The sequence below is a fragment of the Carassius auratus genome, chromosome 3 (assembly GCF_003368295.1).
Source record: "Carassius auratus strain Wakin chromosome 3, ASM336829v1, whole genome shotgun sequence".
NCBI classification, from domain to species: domain Eukaryota; kingdom Metazoa; phylum Chordata; class Actinopteri; order Cypriniformes; family Cyprinidae; genus Carassius; species Carassius auratus.
This window is the reverse complement of record NC_039245.1, coordinates 29,893,104-29,914,647: the sequence shown is the minus strand read 5'-3', so window position 1 is coordinate 29,914,647 and position 21,544 is coordinate 29,893,104. Positions and strand designations below refer to the sequence as shown.

The window sequence follows — 21,544 nt, the reverse complement described above, 5'->3', positions numbered from 1 at the left end:
TTATTGTGCAAAATGGCATATTTTTGCTACCTGTCATGATCCAGAAGGATCAAAGTCTGAGGTGAATTATATATAGCTAATACAAATAGAAAGCATCAGGTAAATCCAAATGTGCTTTGTTTAATTATGTATATTATCGTTCTTAAGGCACTGAGAGAACTGGTGAAAAAGCATCCAAGTGTGATCACCATCATAAGTCTTGGTAAATGAGCATGTGTCCTTTTTGCATTAAAACATTTCAAAAAAGATTTTTTTTAGATTTAAGATTCATTTATTTATTTTTTCAGTGTTTTTTTAATACAATTTAATTGCTTATTTAATACTTCTGCACTAATATGTGTTCTGTTATTATTGGATGTTGATGATCCATGCAAGTCTCAAAGAATCTGACAATAAAGAGGGATCTCTCCTGGGAAACTGGGTTTGAACCTGCTTTTTGAATAATGTTGCATTCTTGGCAAGAGAAACAATTCATACAAGCCACTTTGAGGACATGAAAAACAACTTCAACACCAATGTGATAGGACCCTTATCAATCATTAGGGTAATGTAGAAAGCATCATTAAGGACTTTAAACAAAATATTTTTCATTTGAAAGTCATGAAATTATACAATTATTTTAGTACAGTTGCCATCTGGCTATACATCTAGGCTGGATCCTTTGCTATTATGCCACTGGGTCAAAAGTTTGTAGTAGTATGGATTAATGAAGTTGACCTCTTTTATAGATGACTAGTCAACTATCCTCTCTCTGTGCTGCTACCTTGTCATGGTAGAGTTGCTTGTTCGTCTCGGTGGCTCTCTGGAGCTCTGCTGGTGGGGGCCAAGCCCGTGGTATGTTCAACCAAGCTGGCCAGTTCCCAGGGAAAAGGCCAGGCCAAAGGTAGCACCTGGTCCTCCAGGCTGGGGGTTGGGAATGGGGCTAACAACCCCATCCTACTGTATAAAATCTGTATTGTTATGGAAACATCACAGTGCCTTATGTCCCACTAGGGCTGAAAACAACCATTTTGTTATACAACATAATTTGCATAATTTACATGTTAACGTGCCATACAAATCAGAAAGAGGAGGGCTGAAATCGTCAGTACTTATTTACTGCCAAGTGTCAAGCTGTGATTGGCCAGAGCTAATAGTCATGCATGAATGACATGGCTTTAGAGTCTTCCTGGTAAAACCTTCACTGATGCTTTCATTTCTGACGATTAAACAAACTCAGATAGTCTGAGGGTAAGTACTTTTTTTACAATTTTTTGGAGGACTATTCCTTTAAATTTATTATTTCTACACAGAAATAAATGAAAACTTGGAGACACACATAGAAAAAAAAATTGTCATTTTCTGTCTCAGTATATTCTCATTTAGCTAACAGGCCTGAATTCTTTACCTTCGGCTTTGAAGGGCAAATTTTGCCTACAGGGCAATAAGACAAAGAACATAGTGTGCCTTTGTTTCATTTCATGTTCTTTTGTCTTTCTTTTTTTTCTGAAATCTGTAACTGTAGTGGTCTAAAATTTAGGGTTATTAAAGAGATATCGATAATTTAGTGCACTATGAGTTAAATAAATCTCATTAATTATTTGTTTTCCCTTTGCTTGGCACAGAGTGTGTTTCGTATGATATTGGACTTTCACCAAGAGGTCCACACCCAAAAGTTGAATCTGTGTAAGCAGATCTAGCATCAAATCTTTTGTCAGTTCAACTTGACAGAATCAACGGTAGTTTCCTGTCCCACGGACATACTGAGAGATACAAGGTAGCACTTCCCTCAAATATTATTGTTCTTCATCTTTTCTCTTTTCATTTTTCTTTTTTTTTTTTGTTTGAAAACATAACTGTTGGTTAATGTAATTTTTTAGGGTTAAATTTAGGGTTGTGTTAACTATGGTGTGTCTGTAATAAAATACAGCTAAAAAGTTATGTTTGATAATAAAAATGTGTTGATGCAAAGAGCTGATGTGCGCTGTTTGAAATGAGTCTCGCCTCACCTGAAATTTAGACGAGAGTGAGGGGAGGAGTGAAATAAAACGGACAGATCTGAGCTCTTGAAGTGGAACAGATACCTACAGTATGAGAACAAAAGGCAGATATCATGTTATTCACACTCAAGCGCTGTGTTGCTGAGAAACATGACATAATTTCAGCTCTGCTGCTTTTAGGATTAAATGCCCTAAAGTGGGACATTTTTTGCATTTCAGATTTTGTGAAATATTGCAGTGTGTAGCCAAAACATTAAATCACACCCAATACCCAATATTTCTGGGACTGTTCTTTAGTTCATTTTAGTTACCAACAAACACATACAACAGCATCAGGCATAGCCTAGGCCTTTTTGAAGGCAAAATATAAAATCTTGCGATAAATAAAATAAAATAATTGTGATTATCAGTTTACCTATACTGTATATGCAGCATGACTAAAACTAGACTATAATTCCTAGACTTTTAGTCATCTAAAACTTGACTAAACATAAAAACAGTAAATATTATAAAAACATAAAAAGGACATTTGAAACAGGACTAAATAAAAAAAAAACTGCTGATAAAATTAACACTACCCTGAAACCATCCACCTCCCCAGTTCCACTTCTAGATCTGATTTATGTATACCTATCCATGCAGAAACATATCTCATATGTGACCCTGGAGCACAAAACCAGTCTTAATTCGCTTGGGTATATTTGCAGCTATAGCCAAAAATACATATGGGTCAAAAGTATAGATTCTTTATTTTATGCCAAAAATCATTACGATATTAAGAAAATATAATGTTCCATTAACATAATTAGTATATTTCCTACTGTAAATATATAAAAACTTAATTTTTGATTAGTAATATGATTGCTAAGAATTTCATTTGGACAACTTTAAACTTTATTTTTTTTAGTATTTATTTATTATATTTTTGTGTGTCTACAAAAGCTAACTATAAATGCATTATTCAAGTATAAATCAACGGAGAAAGCAGTGTAAGAATTAGATTTCATGCTTACTGTGGCACCTGTTGGCTGAGGTTGGTACTGCATGCTAATGTTAGTTAATGTTTTGCTGCTTTTTCAACTTGCGGCTTCCATAGAATACAATTGCATACTTAGGCTGATGTTTTTCTGTCAATATTCTGTCAATTTGTTTTTGAACAAGCATAATGCACAATTCGTCAGCTAGCACTCATGGCCAGTGGCCAGTACTTTGAATTTTGTGAATGGGTCACTGAAACAATGTTAATAGGTAGGCTAGTCCAAGTGTCTTTAAGCTTGTTCAGTGCAATGCATATGAATGCACTGGATGCTATGTGGCACCTGAGTGTCTATTAATATTTAATTATTGTGTTTACTTGTGTCTGTTGTTGTTGTAGACTAACTTTATGTTGTTCAAACTATGTCATTATTTTTGTCATGTATTTTGGCCATATGATTATACAATATCACATTGACAGTCTGAGTAGAACAAATACAGACACACAGAATGATCCTAAACATAAAAAATTCATTAAAAAACATAAAAAGTTATTTTGGACTGTAATGACACTCCTCAAAGGCTGCTTAACCAATCAAATTTGAGGAGTGGAACCAACAGTTGTACTGTACTGTATCTAAAATGCATGTTTTCTCTTTCTTTCTTTCTTTCTTTCTTTCTCTCTCGCTCTATCTTTAGGCCGTATTAAATTCCTCCATCCCGCAATGGCTAGCCATGGTATAAAATCTCTCTTCCATCAAAAACTGTTGTGGTTGATTCAGAAAAAAAGACTCCTCTTCTTTGATTCTTTAATAGGTATGAAGAGAAAACGTGATGAGGATCAATCAGATTCAAGTAACAGGTTTCACAGTTCACAGCTACAACTGACAGCAGGCAAGTAATTCATGAATTTGTCCATTTCTAACTGTTCCATTAAATTGTGTAAAAAAAAATTATTTAATTTCAGAAGATTAGGATGTAACAAAGTTCATAGCTATGGGAAAAAGGAGTAAGGGAATATTTAAACAAAACTTTAATAATCAAATAAACAAACACAAAATTAAGTTTGAAAAAACAACAACATAAATAGTCCAGGCCTGGTCCTCTCTCATCCTGACGCTGTAGTCATTCCTCCTTTTATCCTTCTGGAGCTCCTCCGTGACTCGAGACCGGTGAGTTGTGCAGATGTCGCTCATTATCATTCACTCCACCAGCCTCGCTCCGTTCTTATGGCTCTTGATCCCGCCCCTCTCGTCACACAGGCTTTCTTTCAATATACTGAGCCCTTTAAAAAAATGACAAAATCACCAATGGATCATCTACTATAATAAAGCATGTTTTGAATGAAAGCATGTTTCTTGTAAGAAATGAAATTTTGATGATGGCATAGAATTATTTTCTATTTGCATTCAACACAGAAAGTATGGAGAAGATGAAGAACATCATGTCTGAAGTTGTTAAAAAAATTCAACCCTTGAAAACAACAAGTGAAACTACAGATTTCTATCATTACATTGAGTAAGTGCTAAAATAATAAGGATTTTTTTCACACTAGAGAAATGATATCCAGTATTTAATTATATCCAATGTATTATGTGCAGAAATATTATTTCAAACATGGATAAAAGCAAGGAAAAGAAGAAAACCATTGGAATTTTGGGATACACAGGAGAAGGAAAAACCACACTATTAAATGCACTCCTGGGAAAAAGATATCTACTGCCATCTGGCTGTAATGGTGCCTGTACAGCTGTTGTTACTCAGGTGGAAGCTAATCTGACCGACCACAACTACACGGCGGAGATCGATCTCATCTCTAAAGAGGTTCCCCATCAGTATTCAGATTCTTTCTTTCTTTCTTTCTTTCTTTCTTTCTTTCTTTCTTTCTTTCTCTCCTAATGAAGCTTAAATAATACTATTGACCAATTAGAATTTTTTTTTTTTCCTGTTAACTTCAACAGGAGTGGGAAACTCAGCTCAAAGATCTTCTCAGTATTAAAAAATCTCCAAGTAAAGACAAGAATAAAGATCTGACTGATGATGCTATAGAAAAGATCACTGCCCTGTATGGAACGGATGCAAAAGATAAAACATTTGAGGAGCTAAAGAAAATTGACATACCTGTATTTGCTAATAATAAAAAAGATGTGTCCTGCAGTGAGGTAATGTAAGCTTAAAACAAGATTAAAACATGATCAGTAACCATGACATGTTCTGAATTTGTGTTATTTGGTGCAGTGCTTGAAGTGGAAACAAAAGCAGTACCGGTACTCCCCCCTGACTGTACATGCTACTATACAAATCTATTCTGATTAACTAAAACACTGACCAGCACATAATCTAAAACATCTTCAGCCGGCATTCACTATAAAACACCCAGACACTTACACTTTGACTCAGTAATGGCAACTTGTCAGAAATTCCAGTACACTAAAGACAAAAATGTTGAACTGCCTACCGGTGCGTACTGGCCCACTTCAAGCACTGATTTGGTGAAGACAGCACTAAATCAGTTATACAAACTTATACAAACTACAAACTTATTTGACAGGTCTCTGAATTTGCCAGTGAATTAAAGCGTTACGTACAACACAACACATCAAGTACTGGTCACTGGTACTGGCCGCTGGTGAAGAGTGTGAAAATCAAGATTCCAGACTGTCGTGAACTTCTGGAACACATTGTGCTTGTTGATCTTCCAGGGAGTGGAAACTGCAACAAGACTAGAGCCGACATGTGGAAATCTGTAAATACAACAAATACTTAAAAATAATCTACATTATTGAAAGTGGAATATTTGTGTGACTAAATCCTTTACACAACATTGTATTGTCAGTTATATATTTATTTTTGTATATATACAAAAATAAATATATAACTGACAATACAATGTGTATAAAGGAATTAATCACACAAAATATTCCACAATATATATATATATATATATATATATATATATATATATATATATATATATATAATACATATACATATACATATAGTCTGTTATTTACTTAGATTTATTACCAATTAAATTCTACAGAAACTTAGAGACTGCTGCTCAGTGTGGATTTTAAGCAATATCAATCGTGCCGTTAACAACAAAGATGCCTGGGAGATGTTAAATCACTGTTATCAAGACATGGTGCAAGCAGGGGAATGTAGAGATATTAACTTCATCTGCACCAAGAGCGATGAGATGGATCCAGGAGAATATAATAGGTTGGATTTTAAATGATTTGGCTCCTCCTTTTGCAACATAAACATTTTATTAAATTAGTATAATTAGTTTAATATATATATATATATATTTTTTATTTATTTATTTATTTTTTTTTATGAAACACTGTTCTCATTTTAACATTTATGTATTTTCAGTACTTTGGAGAAACAAATACCAGAAGACAAGGTTTGAAAAAACAATTCTACTATATTAAATATTTCTATGAGAACAAACAAAGCTGAAATAATCTCTGAATTTATTTATTTGTATATGTAGTTTATTAGGTTGATTATTACATAGTTCAGTTAAGTGTCCACTAAGATCTAAGTTTGTCCCCATGGCGGATTTTAACTAGTTTGTTCACAGACTGCTATTAGTTACTTAACTGAGTTACTGTTCTGTCTGTATGCACATTCTGTCATCTTGCCCTACGCTGCTATGGTAATGTTTATGGGATAAGACATCTCTTCTTTGATCATGACCCAGCTATTTAAATTATTATATTATTAAACATTATATTACAATGACTCTTAAATATTTTTCTTTGCTGGTATAGATATAGGCTTTTGAAAAATGCTTAACATTATAACAAAGTAAGCAAGTATAATTGAAATTTACCACCTCCAGTTTACAAAACTTGAATAAATATGGCTCACACGATCATCTACAACAGGGGTGGGGAACGTTGATCTTGGAGAGCCTGTGTCCCTGCAGAGTTTAGCTCCAACAAAAAAAACCTACCTGTATCCTGAAGACCTTGATTAGCTTGTTCAGGTGTGTTTGATCAGGGTTGGAGCTAAACTCTGCAGGGACACAAGCCCTCAGGATCAACGTTCCCCACCCCTGATCTACAACTTACCAGGACCTTTTATATCATTGCACTATAATGCTCTACTCATTTCCAGCATGCTCTTGAATTCAGTCAGTTATTGATTCTTCTTCAGAACCAGATGACAAACTGCATACTTCACAGAAACAAACGTGCTAAGGAAACATTGGAAAAAAGCTTAGAAAATTCTGAATTCAAGGTATTCCATTTTTCCATGACCATTATGTTTTCATTTCTCTTTAAATATATATATATATATATATATATATATATATATATATATATATATATACACACACACACACACACACACACACACACACACTAATGCTATTATTTTTATTATTTATTGTAGAATGAAAACATACATCTACAAGTTTTTACTGTAAGCTCAAAGGCATTTTTCAACCATAATTTAGGAGTGAGACGTGATGACACTGGTAAAGTATCAACTCAAAAAAAGTGTTTTGCTTGTATTTTCAACTACATAAAATACAAGTTACATTCAAATTAGCATCCTTGTTTAAAATTCTGGAAACGGTCTACAGAAATCCCACAACTCCAGGATGTTCTGAAGAAGATAAACAAGAGCATCAACCAAGAATTGAGCAGAAATTATATCAAAGAAGTAAGCGGAGTTCTGTCTTTGATCCAAAGTTTCCAGTCGGATAGAAGAAAAAGAATGGTACGAGTCAGGGTTATTGAAATTCTACATGGAGCTGTCATAAAGATCTCAATAGTCATCATTCAGTGATAATTACTGGCAGAAATTAAACTTTTGTGTTCATGTGTTTTAGGCTGAAGCAGATATGAAGAAGGGGTTGCTGCTGAACTTAGAGAAGGCCCTGGAGAAGCTGGAATATCAGTTTGACATGCTTCGTTGTTTCCTGGACAAAGGTCTCTCAGATGGAGTGGACAAATCTGAGAAATCATGTCTTGATGATGCAAAAGAGATAATTTCACCTGTAAGTGTGTATCGGTTGTTCTAAAAATGTAGCTGATTTTATTCACCATTTTCTGGTCTAATGGCAGTCATCATCATATATTAAGGATTTGCCTCAAGGTCAAGGGGGATTTCGTAAAATCCTTCAAGATTTGTGCAGAAATGGAGGATCCCACACATCAAAAGCATGGAAAAGAAATTTAGATTTAAATAAGTGCTTGGCCAAACACATGTATGAAAACATGAATCCGAGATTCAACTTAATTTTTCCGTAAGTTCTGCACTGTCATTCAGTATCCATGTTCGCTGAAATTGACTGTTACAGGACTGGTTTTGATTTCTTTATAAGGAACGGTTTTATTTAAATGTCATTATTTACTTACCCTCTTAATTTTTATTTTTGGGGTGACCGATCTTATTTCCAAATATAGGAAACACATTACTGATTGCCACAAATTATATTTTATTGTGATTTTATTAGTTTAGTTTCAGTAACTGATTAAATTGATTTATTTCAAGAAATACACATTACTAAATGGCCTGAACTTTGGTACAGGATCGGGCATAATTCATGTACACATGCATACTGTAGCAGTGAAATTATACACCATGTTTTCTGAAAATAGAGCCCAAATGAAGTAAATCCAAAGAAAAGAAAAAAAAAATGGTTGCGAGAATAGAACTCTGTGGCACTCCACGGGAAAGTTTAGCTGGCAACTAAGAAAATTACCTAATCTGAAAGAAAAACGAATATTTGTTAAATATGATTTGAACCAGCTAAGAACAGTTTCCAGGATGCCCACAAAATATTCTAGTCAAGATAAAAAAGAGTTTTATGATCCACTGTCACCAGTGGTAGTAGCCAACAAAGTATCATTAAGGACTCGCAATAAAGCAGACTCTGTGCTATACAGAGGCTTAAAACCAGACTGGAAAACAGAAGATTTGAGAGAGGTCGAAAATTATAAAAATTACTAGCATCAAAAGAAGGTTTCTTAAGAAGAGGTGTCACAGTAGCTTCTTTGAGGCTATTAGGTATAGTGCCTGAAACTAAATATTTGTTCAGAAAGCACACCAAACTAGGTCCAACTGAGTCAAAAATTTGTTTAAATTGGAGGGAGAACATCATGAGAACAGAAAGAACACTTCAAATGTTCATTAATTAATTCATTCAATGAGTGTTGAATGGGTAAATGAATCCACAATGAGGAAGAAATCAAATTAATAAATTAAAAAAATTATGTTAGCCTGTAATTTTAAAAAACTGCACAAGTGAATCAGACCTTCCGGGTCCTCTCTCTCAATGTGCAAATGTAAATACTCTTCAAAAATGTAAAGTCACCTATAAGAGATAAAAACCAAGTTATTTGCTGATGCATTAAAATTACACAGCATAAATGCAAGTTGACAGAAGACAATAACTTTAGTTTGACAGGTAATCACTCAGCTACACACATACATCCTAAGTGTATAAAATATTAAACCAATATACCAAACAGTAACAGTAAACCAGAAAGTCAAGATGTATGAATCTAGCCACAAAGTCAAGAACATTATCAGAATTAACTCCATAAAAGGAGTTAAAATCTGTTTGGCGTGTTGGTTGAGGTTTGGTGAACAACACAAAATTTTACCTGATTGCACTGTATTTTTTAACTTTAATTTTTATTTAATAAATTCAAAGTTTGAAATCAAACTGCTTTGCCCCATTGCAGGGTAGATTTATGTTCAATGAAAATGACCCCATATTAACAAAACATCATAGTTGTTTGTTTGTCTACTTAGATATGTTATGTAAAATACAAATACATGGAATGTGCAAACATTTAGATAATTGTAATAAAAAAAGAGTTTAAAATACGTCTTAAAACATGAATTTAAGGCCCTGCCATTGTATTGAACAAACTGAATTTGGTGTGAAATTTTTAGCATTTTGTAGCATTTTCTCTTTTTCTCTCAATTTATTAATCCTGTTTTCTCTTGGCTCTAGTGTCAATACCAAAACAGGCATATCAGTGCAAGAACTGATTGATAAATTCAGTATCATTCAGCCGGACACTGCTAACACCTCATCTCCCATGTTACAGAACATTAACAAGTTCATCAAATCACAGGTGAGTTCAGGTTGCCAGTCCTTTTTCTATTATGGATGGATTAATAAAACTTTTCACATGACGTCACGCAACTTCCATTCTGACTCGAAGCTGGGTATTCTTACTTCCGCCGCATAGTAAAGCGCTACCAGCATGGAGTTCACACAGACAATTAAACATCTGCTACAAATACGATTAGAGGATAACTGTAGCTGTCTACTCTGGTCCTCATTCAATACGAGGCGTCTGCTTAAAGTCGAGGGAGGAGTTTAAAACTGAGCAGTTATACTTTCTGATTCCCGCAAATCACAAACTGTATTTGCTGTCTTTAATGCAGATGAAGTTTATTACATATATTTGTCAAATAAACAAGGTTTTTCGATATTTACATGTGGTAACAGAAAAATTCTATAATTTATGTACTGTTCAATACAGCGCCTGTATGTAAAAGAATAAAGTTGAACACAACAAGCTTGTACTATTTCAATTTCAATAAAATGGGGTCTAATGTATACATTTCCACTTTATTTTGATAAACATGACACAATATTCCAGTCCTTCGGATGAGACGTAAAACAGAGATCCTGACTCTCTGTGGTCACTAAAAATCCCATGGCACTTCTCGTAAAGAGTAGGGTGTAACCCCGGTGTCCAGGTTTGTGGTGAGCGCACTGGTGCCGTTGTATTGTGGCTGCCGTCGCATCATCCAAGTGGATACTGCACACTGTTGGTGGTTGAGGAGAGACCCACCCACATGATTGTAAAGCACTTTGGGTGTACAGCAATGCACAAAGCGACAAATAAATGCATCATTCATTCAGTATAATTCATAAATAAATAATAAATATATTAGGCTTACATAATATCTTACTGTTAAAAACAGATTTGTGTAAATAAATATCCTATAAAACACAGGTCAGCTGTTTTTTAAACGTACAGTATGGGATTTTTGGCCAACAGGGGTCACTCAATCAAAATAATAACATAAGACGTACTTTGATGATGTAGGGAAAGAGCGTAGGCTCATGGGAGTTGTTGTTCATTGGAACACGTGCTCTGTCGCTCCCCACATTCCTCACTCATTCTAACTTAGTATTTTGACAATAATGTATTTTCGAACGGAGAGATATATGAATTATATGGAGGGTTTATTGGGTCAGATTATAAACTAAAAGTCTAAAACTAAAAGTCTTAAACCAAAACTAAAAATCTAAATTTGAAACTTAAAGTCCAAGTCGATAATTAATTTGGTATTTAGGATTGGGCATTTGGTATTTAGGATAGGGCATTTTTTTCTTATTTAGGATTGGGCATTTTCTATTTAGGGTTGGGCATTTGGTCATTTAGCCATTTAGGAATTAGGATTGGGCATTTGGTGATTTAGGATTGGGAATTTGTTATTTAGGAATGGGCATTTAATCATTTAGCCATTTAGGATTGATGATTGGGGATTTGGGGATTTAGGATTGGGCATTTGAAGATTGAGGATTGGGCATTTGAGGATTGAGGATTGTATGCAAATTAGGAGGCGTGGCCCAAATACTGGAGGCTGGGTTTGAAATTGCTGGTGGGCAGAGGCACATTATGAACAACAGAGGGAGCTCCCAGTGTTAAGGAGCACACTGTAATGAAACCAAATGGAGCGAGTGAGTGGCTTGAGTGAGGACTGTGTGATAACTTCAACTTAATGACAGCTTTGTAACATTTGTGGCCTCAAACACAAAGTCACCATTGAAAGGAGTGTTATCGGTCTGATGAAGAGAAAGCAGCAGACAGTACAGCAGGCAAGGTGCTAACATTAACTACTAGTTATATAAGCTGATATTGCTAACATGCTTTAGTAGGGTATTATTATATTGGCACATGCTGTTTGGTTTTTTTAAACTGCGGTTTACCATCTAGCTAGTAGTAATATATGTTAAAGAAACACGGTCGCCTTTCGTTAATAATTATAATTACGTTTATACTATGATATCGAACAAGATAGTGAACTGCATTTGAAGCTACTTTATCCAGCTAGATATAGAACAAATGTAGATTTACATGAGAGCAAAATTAATTAATTAATTTTGATGCTTCAAAAAATTCTAGCTGACCCTCTGATGTCACATGGACTGCTATGAAGATGTTTTTATTACCTTTCTGGAGATGGACAGTATACCGTACATACACTTTCAATGGAGGGACAGAAAGTTCTCAGACTACATCTAAAATATCTTAAACAGTGTTCTGAAGATGAACAGCTGAAACCCATGTCTTGCATACGTCTTTGTGTAGTGGTTCTTGAAGCACTGACTCCAGCTGCAGTCCAATCTTTGTGAATCTCCCCCATATTTTTGAATGGGTTTTGTTTCACAGTCCTCTCCAGGGTGCGGTTATCCCTATTGCTTGTACACTTTTTTTCTACCACTGTATAGGAAGACAAACTGAAGGAATTACTCAAACATGAAGTTGTTAATAAAAAGAAGGAAATCTACACCTCAGTTGAAGCAACAATTCAGAATGCAATGGCTTCTTGCTATGAAGGTGAGGTGTTCAAAGCACATATTCACAAACCATGTGAAAGTCAGCCTTTTCATGTGGAAACAGTTGAAACATTTGAATGAAAATCCACTAATCTACTACTTTTAAGACTGCTACTTTCATTTAATCCTGGTCAAATTCAAATTAAATCTTAAAAGTAAAACCATTAAAAAAGTTAACATTATTTTGTATAATGAACATATTTGTATAATAATCGTTTAAGTCCAAACACCATTTATAAATGGCCTAATCCCATAAATGTAATCTTTATATTTGAATTTGGATTTGAACAATACTGATGTCTATCCACACAAAATAAAATAAATAAATAAATGACATTACTCATTTTAGAAGCTGCAGAGAAAACTGGAGAGGGATCCACAAAGGAGAAGCAGAGAATTCTGAAGACGCGAATTGAGTCATTAAAACCTGACATCTTCAGGAATGCAAAGAAAGGAGTGCTTATAAAGACAAATGAATTGATGGTATTTAACTGATAATTGATCGTCTTTCCAAAGCAACAAAGCATGATGAAAATCTCACCAATGTTTCATGTTCTTTTTTTCCTGTAAAGGAGTATATAAAGAAAAGTATGGAATTTGTGCTGGAGAAATTAATCCAGTACTCATTTGCAAAAGCAATCCAAAACACCATGTGTGGTAAGAGATAATCTAAACCTGTCCAATTAAAATATTTTAAAAAATTAAGATTTACATAAAAATCAATACATATTGTGGCAGATGAAAACATTTCACATCACGTGGCATTTAGTTGAAATTCATTGCAAAATGGCTCAGACAAATGAAGTTAGTTCAGAGAAAAAGTCTAGAATCATTTGCAAATGCCACTTAGTCTGAGATATGTATGTATGTACAAATACTTTTTGGGGCCATTCTAAATAATCAAGTATAGCTGAAATATATGCAATTTATAATGTGTTTTTTAGATGTTTCTAAAGAGATTGAAGAACTGGAGAAGCTTTCAGCGCAACTCACTGACAACACTGGATAATTCACCTCTGAGACATGAGCATATTGATATTAACAAATGTTTAATTTATCTTAGATTCTTTTTTGTTGTTCTTCTTTCTTTGTCAACCATATATTGAACAAAGTTCATTTTACAAGGTGGTAGAGGGGCAGTGGAAAATATCAAAGTGGTCATATATAGTCTTAGACATTTTCTGTTTAGGGTCTATGATTTGCCTAATGAGTTATAATTTTAAATTGTTGATTTGATATGGTTTGATAATTGTTTGCATGTCTGAAGAAATTTTTGTGTTCCAATCAAAACAAAGGCTATTGTAGTCTGTTATTTCCTGTACCTTTAACCCTGTTTCCTATACTCATGTTTGTTAGTTGGATTTATACACTATATCTTGTTTAATTTCACCTAATTTATCCACTACTGGGGTGTTACTTTAATTTGTTATTTTAGAAAGACTGCAGTAGATTATAATTGCATAACCCAAATTAGCTCTATCTATCTATCTATCTATCTATCTATCTATCTATCTATCTATCTATCTATCTATATATATATATATATATATATATATATATATATATATATATATATATATATATATATATATATATAAGCAAATAACATGTTTTCAATAATTATAAATGGTATATTTATGTAATGTCAATATATTTAGACAGATTTTTAGATCTATTAAACATTCGGTTTCAAATAAACTAAAAAAAAAAAAAAAAGATTTCAATTCTCCAATGTTTTTGTTTGTTTGTTTGATTGTTCACCAAAGTATTGGTAACAATGCATTAAATTGTCAAGCACAAGACAATCAAAATAAGATTTGAAATGGATTGTTAACAATTTTAACTATTTTGTAGAAGATACACGAACATGCAGTATTCAACAATATATGCTATATCCCTTTTGAATGCCTGGATATTTATTAAAAACTTGGCATGAATTAAAATGGAGGCAAGCCTCTATAACTTTAAACTTGGCTGAAGAATTGTGTGAATGCACATTAACTGAGCGCTAACAGCAGTTATATGTAGTAATATAAAACACCTTATAATGTCTTGTACTGCAGAACATCTAGGTTAGGTATCTAACCCTTGTTTACTGGTTAGAGGTACGGAGACATTACTTCAGAAAGGGACTGATGAATGGGGTCCCTTACATTACATTTTGGTCCAAAAATAGCAAAAACTATGAATTTATTCAGCATTGTCTTCTCTTCCGTGTCTGTTGTGAGAGAGTTCAAAACACTGCAGTGTAGTGATAACCAGTTCACGAACGAATCACTCAATGTAACCGTATCTTTTTGAACCACTTCACCAAATCGAACTGAATCGTTTTAAACGGTTCGCTTCTACAATAAGCATTAATCTATAATAGAAGAAGCCATATCTGAGCATGATTCAAAATTCCACAATCTTCTCTGGGCCAAAGCTCATTTAAAAAGGACTGAGGCAAAGTGGAAAACTGTTCTCAGGTCAGATTAATCGAAATTTGATTTTTTTTTTTTTAAGAAACCATGGATGCCGCATCCTGCAGGAGAGCTTGCTATCCGCACACTTCAAAACCATTAATCTCCGATGGTATGGGGTGCATTAGTTCCTATGGGATGAACAGCTTCCACATTAGAAAAGTCAACATCAATGATGAAAAGTACATATACAGGTTTTAGAGCAACATATGCTTCCATCCAGATAAAGTCTTTATGAGGGAATGCCTTGTAAAATAATGCTAAAACACATGCTGCCTCTGTTACAACAGCATGGCTTTATAGTACAAGAGTCCTGCCTGCGGTCCAGATCTACCACCAGTTGAAAACATTCGGCACATTATGAAATAAAAAAAAAAAAATATGATAAAAAAGAATGAGTGTTAAGCAGCTAGAATTGTCATACATGAACATCTCCCAAAATTCCAGCAGCTGGTCTCCTCATTCCTAGACATATATGGACTGATGTCAAAAGAACCGCAGATGTGGTCAATTTTTATGCACCATACTTTTGATTTACACCATTTTATAATTTTTCAAAATGCTTCTGCTATATTGTTTTTATTTTGCATGTTATGAGTATGAACTAGATGGGTGTTTTTATTTCCACTAGGCACCACTTGAACCTAAAGAAAGTGTGGAAGGGATGCTGCGTGTTATTGGCAGCCTTACTGAGCAGCAGCACGGTGGATTCATGGACTACACTGGAAAAACAATTCCTTGGTGAACCAAAACAAAATCACTCCTATATGAGAGGATTCAAAAGGGCCAATCCAGGTCCAAACTGCCCTGTTTAGTCTATTAAGCATAAAAGGCCACACTTAATCAAGCACTGGAGCCCACAAGTTTATTACATACACAATGACTTTGTATCAAATATAATTTCATACAATAAAACAATTAATGAAGCAATGAAGTAGTAATATCTTTTCTGTGTTATATGTGGCAAATTATTTATAAGTTTAACACACTTAGCTTAACACACACAAAATTATTTATGAGGACTCTGATGGGTGGTTTAAGTTGCAGGATTGCTGAATGACTAAAGGAACATTGTCAGTATGATGGTGCAAACTGTACATTTCTTGCCTATTATCTCCCACTTTTACTGAAAATGTTAAATAACAGTAATTACTGATGGTTACATTTGAGATGGTTGCAAAATAGATGTATGAGATGAAAAAAACGTATGCTATTCATCATATTAGCATGTATGTAGAATGTTATCTGAGTGAGAGAGAAAGACAGAGAGAACACCAAAGCAAGCATCCACGCACAGTTCTTGTGATTTTATGGCCTGACATACACATTTGTGTCTTGTAAATTTGCAAGCAGTTGCATTTCCTTAAAGGGGCCACAAAGTTATCTCACCTTTTAAAATTGATTGAAAACGAATTATTGAAAATTGTTTTGAAAGACTTGTATGTAATCACTGAAAAATTATTTCTCAATTTTCTCTGTTCTAGATCTACTGATCGCACCGCTCACACCTTGACTTTTGTATTTAAAGAACAATGATAAGCATGTCTGACTTAAAGTAAAATATAAAGTGTATATATATATATACACACTGTATATATATTAGCTTTTTGAAAAGCATGTCCTGAGTGAGCAGCTTTGGTATTCTACAAAAAATCTCCCTTTGTGTTCCCTTTCAGTCGGTCATGTTCGACGTTACGAATGGGATCTCGCCCGAGAGCCCAGTCAACTTTGAGTGGTACAAAACTCGCATTCCCTTGAGTGCTTCAACACCTCTGAAAGAGCAAATTCCTTTCACAAAAGAGATATGGGCCGATTTGCGTCTTTTAAAAGATGGCATTTCGCCCGTGTGTTTCTGGGTGCGGTCGATACATCGCTCCTCGTAACAGTGACGATCGCTGTGTCACGTGTCTGGGCTTCCAGCACGCTGAGACTGCATTCATGGATGGCTCATGTTCTCATTACGGGGACATGACCATCTCGGCGTTTCGGCGTCTCGGCGTCTTTGCTACTTGGAGTCAGACGAGTGCACGCACTCTGCTCGTGCTAAGGGAGGCTATGCCTCCCATGCCAGGGCTGTCTGCTCCAACACGCTGCCCCACCATGGGTACGCCTGTAGTCCCCTTGACCCCGCTGGTTCGGTTTCCGGGAGCCTGGCTAGAGCTCCCCAGGCCTTCCCGCTGGCTCATCCGGATGCTCAGGCTCGGCTACGCGATTAAGTTCGCCAGGCGTCCCCCCAGGTTTCGGGGTGTCCACGCGACGATGGTGGGCAAAGATGCCCCTGTCATGCGTGCGGAAGTCGCGACCCTACTCGCGATAGAGCCGGTCCCTCCAGCCGACATGAAGTCCGGCTTTTACAGCCCTTACTTCATAGTACCCAAGAAGACAGGTGGGTTACGGCCAATTCTGGACTTGCGTGCCTTGAACAGAGCTCTGCACATACTCCCGTTCAAGATGCTAAAGCCCAAGCGCATTTTCGAATGCATTCGTCCGATGGATTGGTTTGCAGCGATCGACCCGAAGGACGCGTACTTTCATGTCTCCATTCTTCCTCGACACAGACCGTTTCTTCGGTTTGCTTTCGAGGGGCAGGCATATCAGTACAAGGTTCTCCCATTCGGGTTAGCCCTGTCTCCCGGCGTCTTTACGAAGGTCGTGGATGGAGCCCTGGCTCCTCTCAGGGAACAAGGTGTCCGTATCCTCAACTACCTCGATGACTGGCTGATCCTAGCTCACTCTCGAGAGCGGTTGTGCGAGCACAGGGATCTGGTCCCTCCCTGGCCAATTCCTCTGAGGAAGGACCTTCTTTCTCAGAGACAGGGCACCCTCTGGCACCCCCATCCCGATCTGTTGAACATACATGTGTGGGTTCTGGACGGGTCATGAAAGGTTTAGGAACCTTGCCACCACAGGTGTTAGCTACCATCACTTCAGCTAGAGCCATGTCCACCAGACATGCCTAGGCTTTGAAGTGGAACCTCTTTGTCACTGGGTGTGACCCCTGGAAATGTCCGATTGGGTCAGTGCTTTCCTTTCTTCAGGAGGGGTTGGAATGAAGGCTGTCTCCTTCCACCCTCAAGGTCTATGTGGCCACCATTTCGGCTCACCATGACTCTGTTAACGGTAAGTCTCTGGGGATGCACGATCTGATCATCAGGTTCCTGAGAGGAGCAAGGAGGCTCAATCTGCCTCCCCCTCAACAAGTCCCTTCTTGGGACCTCGCAGAGTTTCCTTCGAACCCTTGCTCTCAGTAGAGCTAAAGTTTTTATCTTTCAAAACTGCGCTCCTGACGGCTTTGGCCTCGGTGAAGAGGGTCGGGGACCTGCAGGCATTTTCAGTTGACGAAGCGTGCCTGAAATTCGGACCGGCTAACTCTCACGTTATCTTAAGACCCCAGCCTGGGTACGTGCCCAAAGTTCCCACAACTCCTTTTAGGGATCAGGTGGTGAACTTGCAAGCGCTGCCCCTGGAGGAGGCAGACCCAGCCCTGGTGCTGCTCTGTCAAGGACGTGCGCTCCGCACCTACATGGACAGAACTGGGTGCCTTAGGACCTCAGACCAGCTCTTTGTCTGTTACTGGGGCCAGCAGAAGGGAAAGGCTGTCTCCAAGCAGAGGTTATCCCACTGGATAGTGGATGCTATTGTCCTGGCTTATCAGGCTCAAGACCTGCCATGCCCCCTAGGGGTGAGAGCTCACTCAACTAGGAGCGTAGCTTCCTCCTGGGCGCTGGCGTATTGCAGCTCGCTAGCAGACATCTGTAGAGCTGCGGGCTGGGCGACACCTAACACATTCGCGAGATTTTATAATCTCTGTGTAGAGCCTGTGTCCTCCCGGGTACTTGCCTCTTCGGGCCAGTAAGGACCTGCTCGGTGTCAATCCGCTTGCTGCACCATTCCACTCCGTGGACTGGATGCGTGCGCTATTCCCCTCAGGTGAGTTCCTCAGTCAGAACCCTGGGTTCCTCCAGTACTGTTGATGTCCAACACTTGCGTACATGCCCCTTGGTCAGCCCTGTGTGGCACTAGGTGCCTCCATGTGTTGTGATTCCCCTTTTCTGGGTAATCCCACGTGTGTATGTCCACAGTAAGTCTCTCCGCAGCATGTGCTTTTCCTTGGCAAGCCCCTTGCCAGCTCTGTCGTTAAAACTTCCACTCTGCGGGCTGGGTACCTCAAGTTCTTATGTATCACCACCTTGGTAGATACCTACCTTCTTTAAGTCCTCCCATGGGCAGGCAGCCTGCTAGCATACGTCCAGCTGGAATATGCTACACAGTGTGTTCTGTGTGAGCTTAGGCCCTCACTCATGCTGGCCTCACGACAGTGTGCTATCACTCACACGGGTCGCTGGAAGACAGCCATGTGGCGTTTTGTAAGGGACCCCATTTGTAACATCGAACGTGACCGACTGAAAGGGAACGTCTTGGTTACGTATGACCCTCGTTCCCTGAAGGAGGGAGCGGAGACGTTACGTCCCCTTGCCACATCGCTGTTCCGCTGAACAGCCGGGTCACTGGCTCGGCTCCTCAGCGAAGACTTGAATGCGAGTTGCTTGTGTTATATATCATGTATGCTATGTATTATATACCCGCTTTGCGGCTCGCGATGTGGCTCGCTTTGCGGCTCGCGATGCAAATCCCACAGACCAATGTACTTTGTGTACCATTGGCTCGTTTTTCCCTTACGAAAATTAACCATGTTTTTACTACAAATAAAACCAAAAAACCATGGTTACTGTAGTTAAACCATGGTAACCACAAATTAACCATGGTTTTGCTATATTAACCATAGTTTAACCATGGTATTTGTAGTAAATCTGTGGTTTTACAAATGGCAGTCAATACGCCAAAAAACCATGGGTTACTACAGTTTTACTATAATAAAACCATGGTTATTTTTCGTAAGGGTTGTACCACTCGAAGGTGATTGGGCTCTCGGACGAGATCCCATTCGTAACGTCTCCGTTCCCTCCTTCAGGGAACGAGGGTTACATACATAACCAAGACGTTCCCCAAAAAGTATGCTGAAATTTTTTTGTAATTTCAGCTTCTATCCAGAAGTTTTTTTTTTAAATAAGTACACCAGGCAAAAAAGTTGTAAAAATACATTAGTCTTTTCTTTTGTTTTCTGCCTTTCTTTCACAATGACAGCAGTGTAATTTGACTGGGCTGCCACTGTTTGATACAGTTGCAAATCATTAACTAGAAGACACTGTTATCGCACTTTTTTTTTGTGTCTGATTATTCATTTAATTATATATTTTCCTCTTATCCTCAATAGAACATATAGTATGAAACAGCACAATACACACAGAATAATGCATGAGTTCAAAATAAGTGTGGTGTTCACTTGGATTCATATAAAAAGCACTTCTGAGAGCAGGTTTGATAAGCCAAACTGATGATCTTAGATGATGGCAACGGTGAGAGCGTGCAATATCTTGATCACCGGAGCCAACTAGAGCTTGGACTCTCAGAGGATTATTGTGCAAAATGGCATATTTTTGCTACCTGTCATGATCCAGAAGGATCAAAGTCTGAGGTGAATTATATATAGCTAATACAAATAGAAAGCATCAGGTAAATCCAAATGTGCTTTGTTTAATTATGTATATTATCGTTCTTAAGGCACTGAGAGAACTGGTGAAAAAGCATCCAAGTGTGATCACCATCATAAGTCTTGGTAAATGAGCATGTGTCCTTTTTGCATTAAAACATTTCAAAAAAGATTTTTTTTAGATTTAAGATTCATTTATTTTTTTTTTCAGTGTTTTTTTAATACAATTTAATTGCTTATTTAATACTTCTGCACTAATATGTGTTCTGTTATTATTGGATGTTGATGATCCATGCAAGTCTCAAAGAATCTGCCAATAAAGAGGGATCTCTCCTGGGAAACTGGGTTTGAACCTGCTTTTTGAATAATGTTGCATTCTTGGCAAGAGAAACAATTCATACAAGCCACTTTGAGGACATGAAAAACAACTTCAACACCAATGTGATAGGACCCTTATCAATCATTAGGGTAATGTAGAAAGCATCATTAAGGACTTTAAACAAAATATTTTTCATTTGAAAGTCATGAAATTATACAATTATTTTAGTACAGTTGCCGTCTGGCTATACATCTAGGCTGGATCCTTTGCTATTATGCCACTGGGTCAAAAGTTTGTAGTAGTATGGATTAATGAAGTTGACCCCTTTTATAGATGACTAGTCAACTATCCTCTCTCTGTGCTGCTACCTTGTCATGGTAGAGTTGCTTGTTCATCTCGGTGGCTCTCTGGAGCTCTGCTGGTGGGGGCCAAGCCCGTGGTATGTTCAACCAAGCTGGCCAGTTCCCAGGGAAAAGGCCAGGCCAAAGGTAGCACCTGGTCCTCCAGGCTGGCGGTTGGGAATGTGGCTAACAACCCCATCCTACTGTATAAAATCTGTATTGTTATGGAAACATCACAGTGCCTTATGTCCCACTAGGGCTGAAAACAACCATTTTGTTATACAACATAATTTTCATAATTTAC

The 21,544-nt window shown here is 37.1% G+C and overlaps 1 protein-coding gene and 2 long non-coding RNA genes across 3 annotated transcripts; all 3 read left to right on the top strand.

Moving 5' to 3' along the window:
- The first annotated feature begins 1,151 nt into the window (after positions 1-1,151).
- On the top strand, positions 1,152-3,940 carry LOC113053799 (uncharacterized). Its single transcript, XR_003277323.1, has 4 exons — positions 1,152-1,230; positions 1,605-1,756; positions 3,654-3,692; positions 3,771-3,940. It is a non-coding gene; the product is annotated as an uncharacterized LOC113053799 (long non-coding RNA).
- A 437-nt stretch (positions 3,941-4,377) lies between these two features.
- LOC113054594 (nuclear GTPase SLIP-GC-like) lies at positions 4,378-13,576 on the top strand. Its single transcript, XM_026220252.1, has 16 exons — positions 4,378-4,472; positions 4,556-4,778; positions 4,916-5,116; positions 5,506-5,700; positions 5,998-6,176; positions 6,333-6,363; positions 7,122-7,205; positions 7,362-7,446; positions 7,555-7,691; positions 7,804-7,971; positions 8,057-8,220; positions 9,940-10,063; positions 12,460-12,568; positions 12,917-13,050; positions 13,140-13,224; positions 13,512-13,576. Exons 1-16 carry the CDS (start codon positions 4,378-4,380, stop codon positions 13,574-13,576), a joined length of 2,079 nt encoding a protein of 692 aa, XP_026076037.1.
- A 1,392-nt stretch (positions 13,577-14,968) lies between these two features.
- Positions 14,969-15,959, top strand: LOC113053807 (uncharacterized). Its single transcript, XR_003277325.1, has 2 exons — positions 14,969-15,141; positions 15,661-15,959. It is a non-coding gene; the product is annotated as an uncharacterized LOC113053807 (long non-coding RNA).
- The last annotated feature ends 5,585 nt before the right edge of the window (positions 15,960-21,544 follow it).

Coding starts and splice junctions, on each gene's coding strand:
- LOC113054594 (XM_026220252.1), top strand. CDS start 4,378: ATGGAGAAGATGAAGAACATCATGTCTGAAGTTGTTAAAAAAATTCAA. Junction 8,221..9,939: donor AGATTCAACTTAATTTTTCC/GTAAGTTCTGCA, acceptor TCTTGGCTCTAG/TGTCAATACCAAAACAGGCA. Junction 10,064..12,459: donor ACAAGTTCATCAAATCACAG/GTGAGTTCAGGT, acceptor ACCACTGTATAG/GAAGACAAACTGAAGGAATT.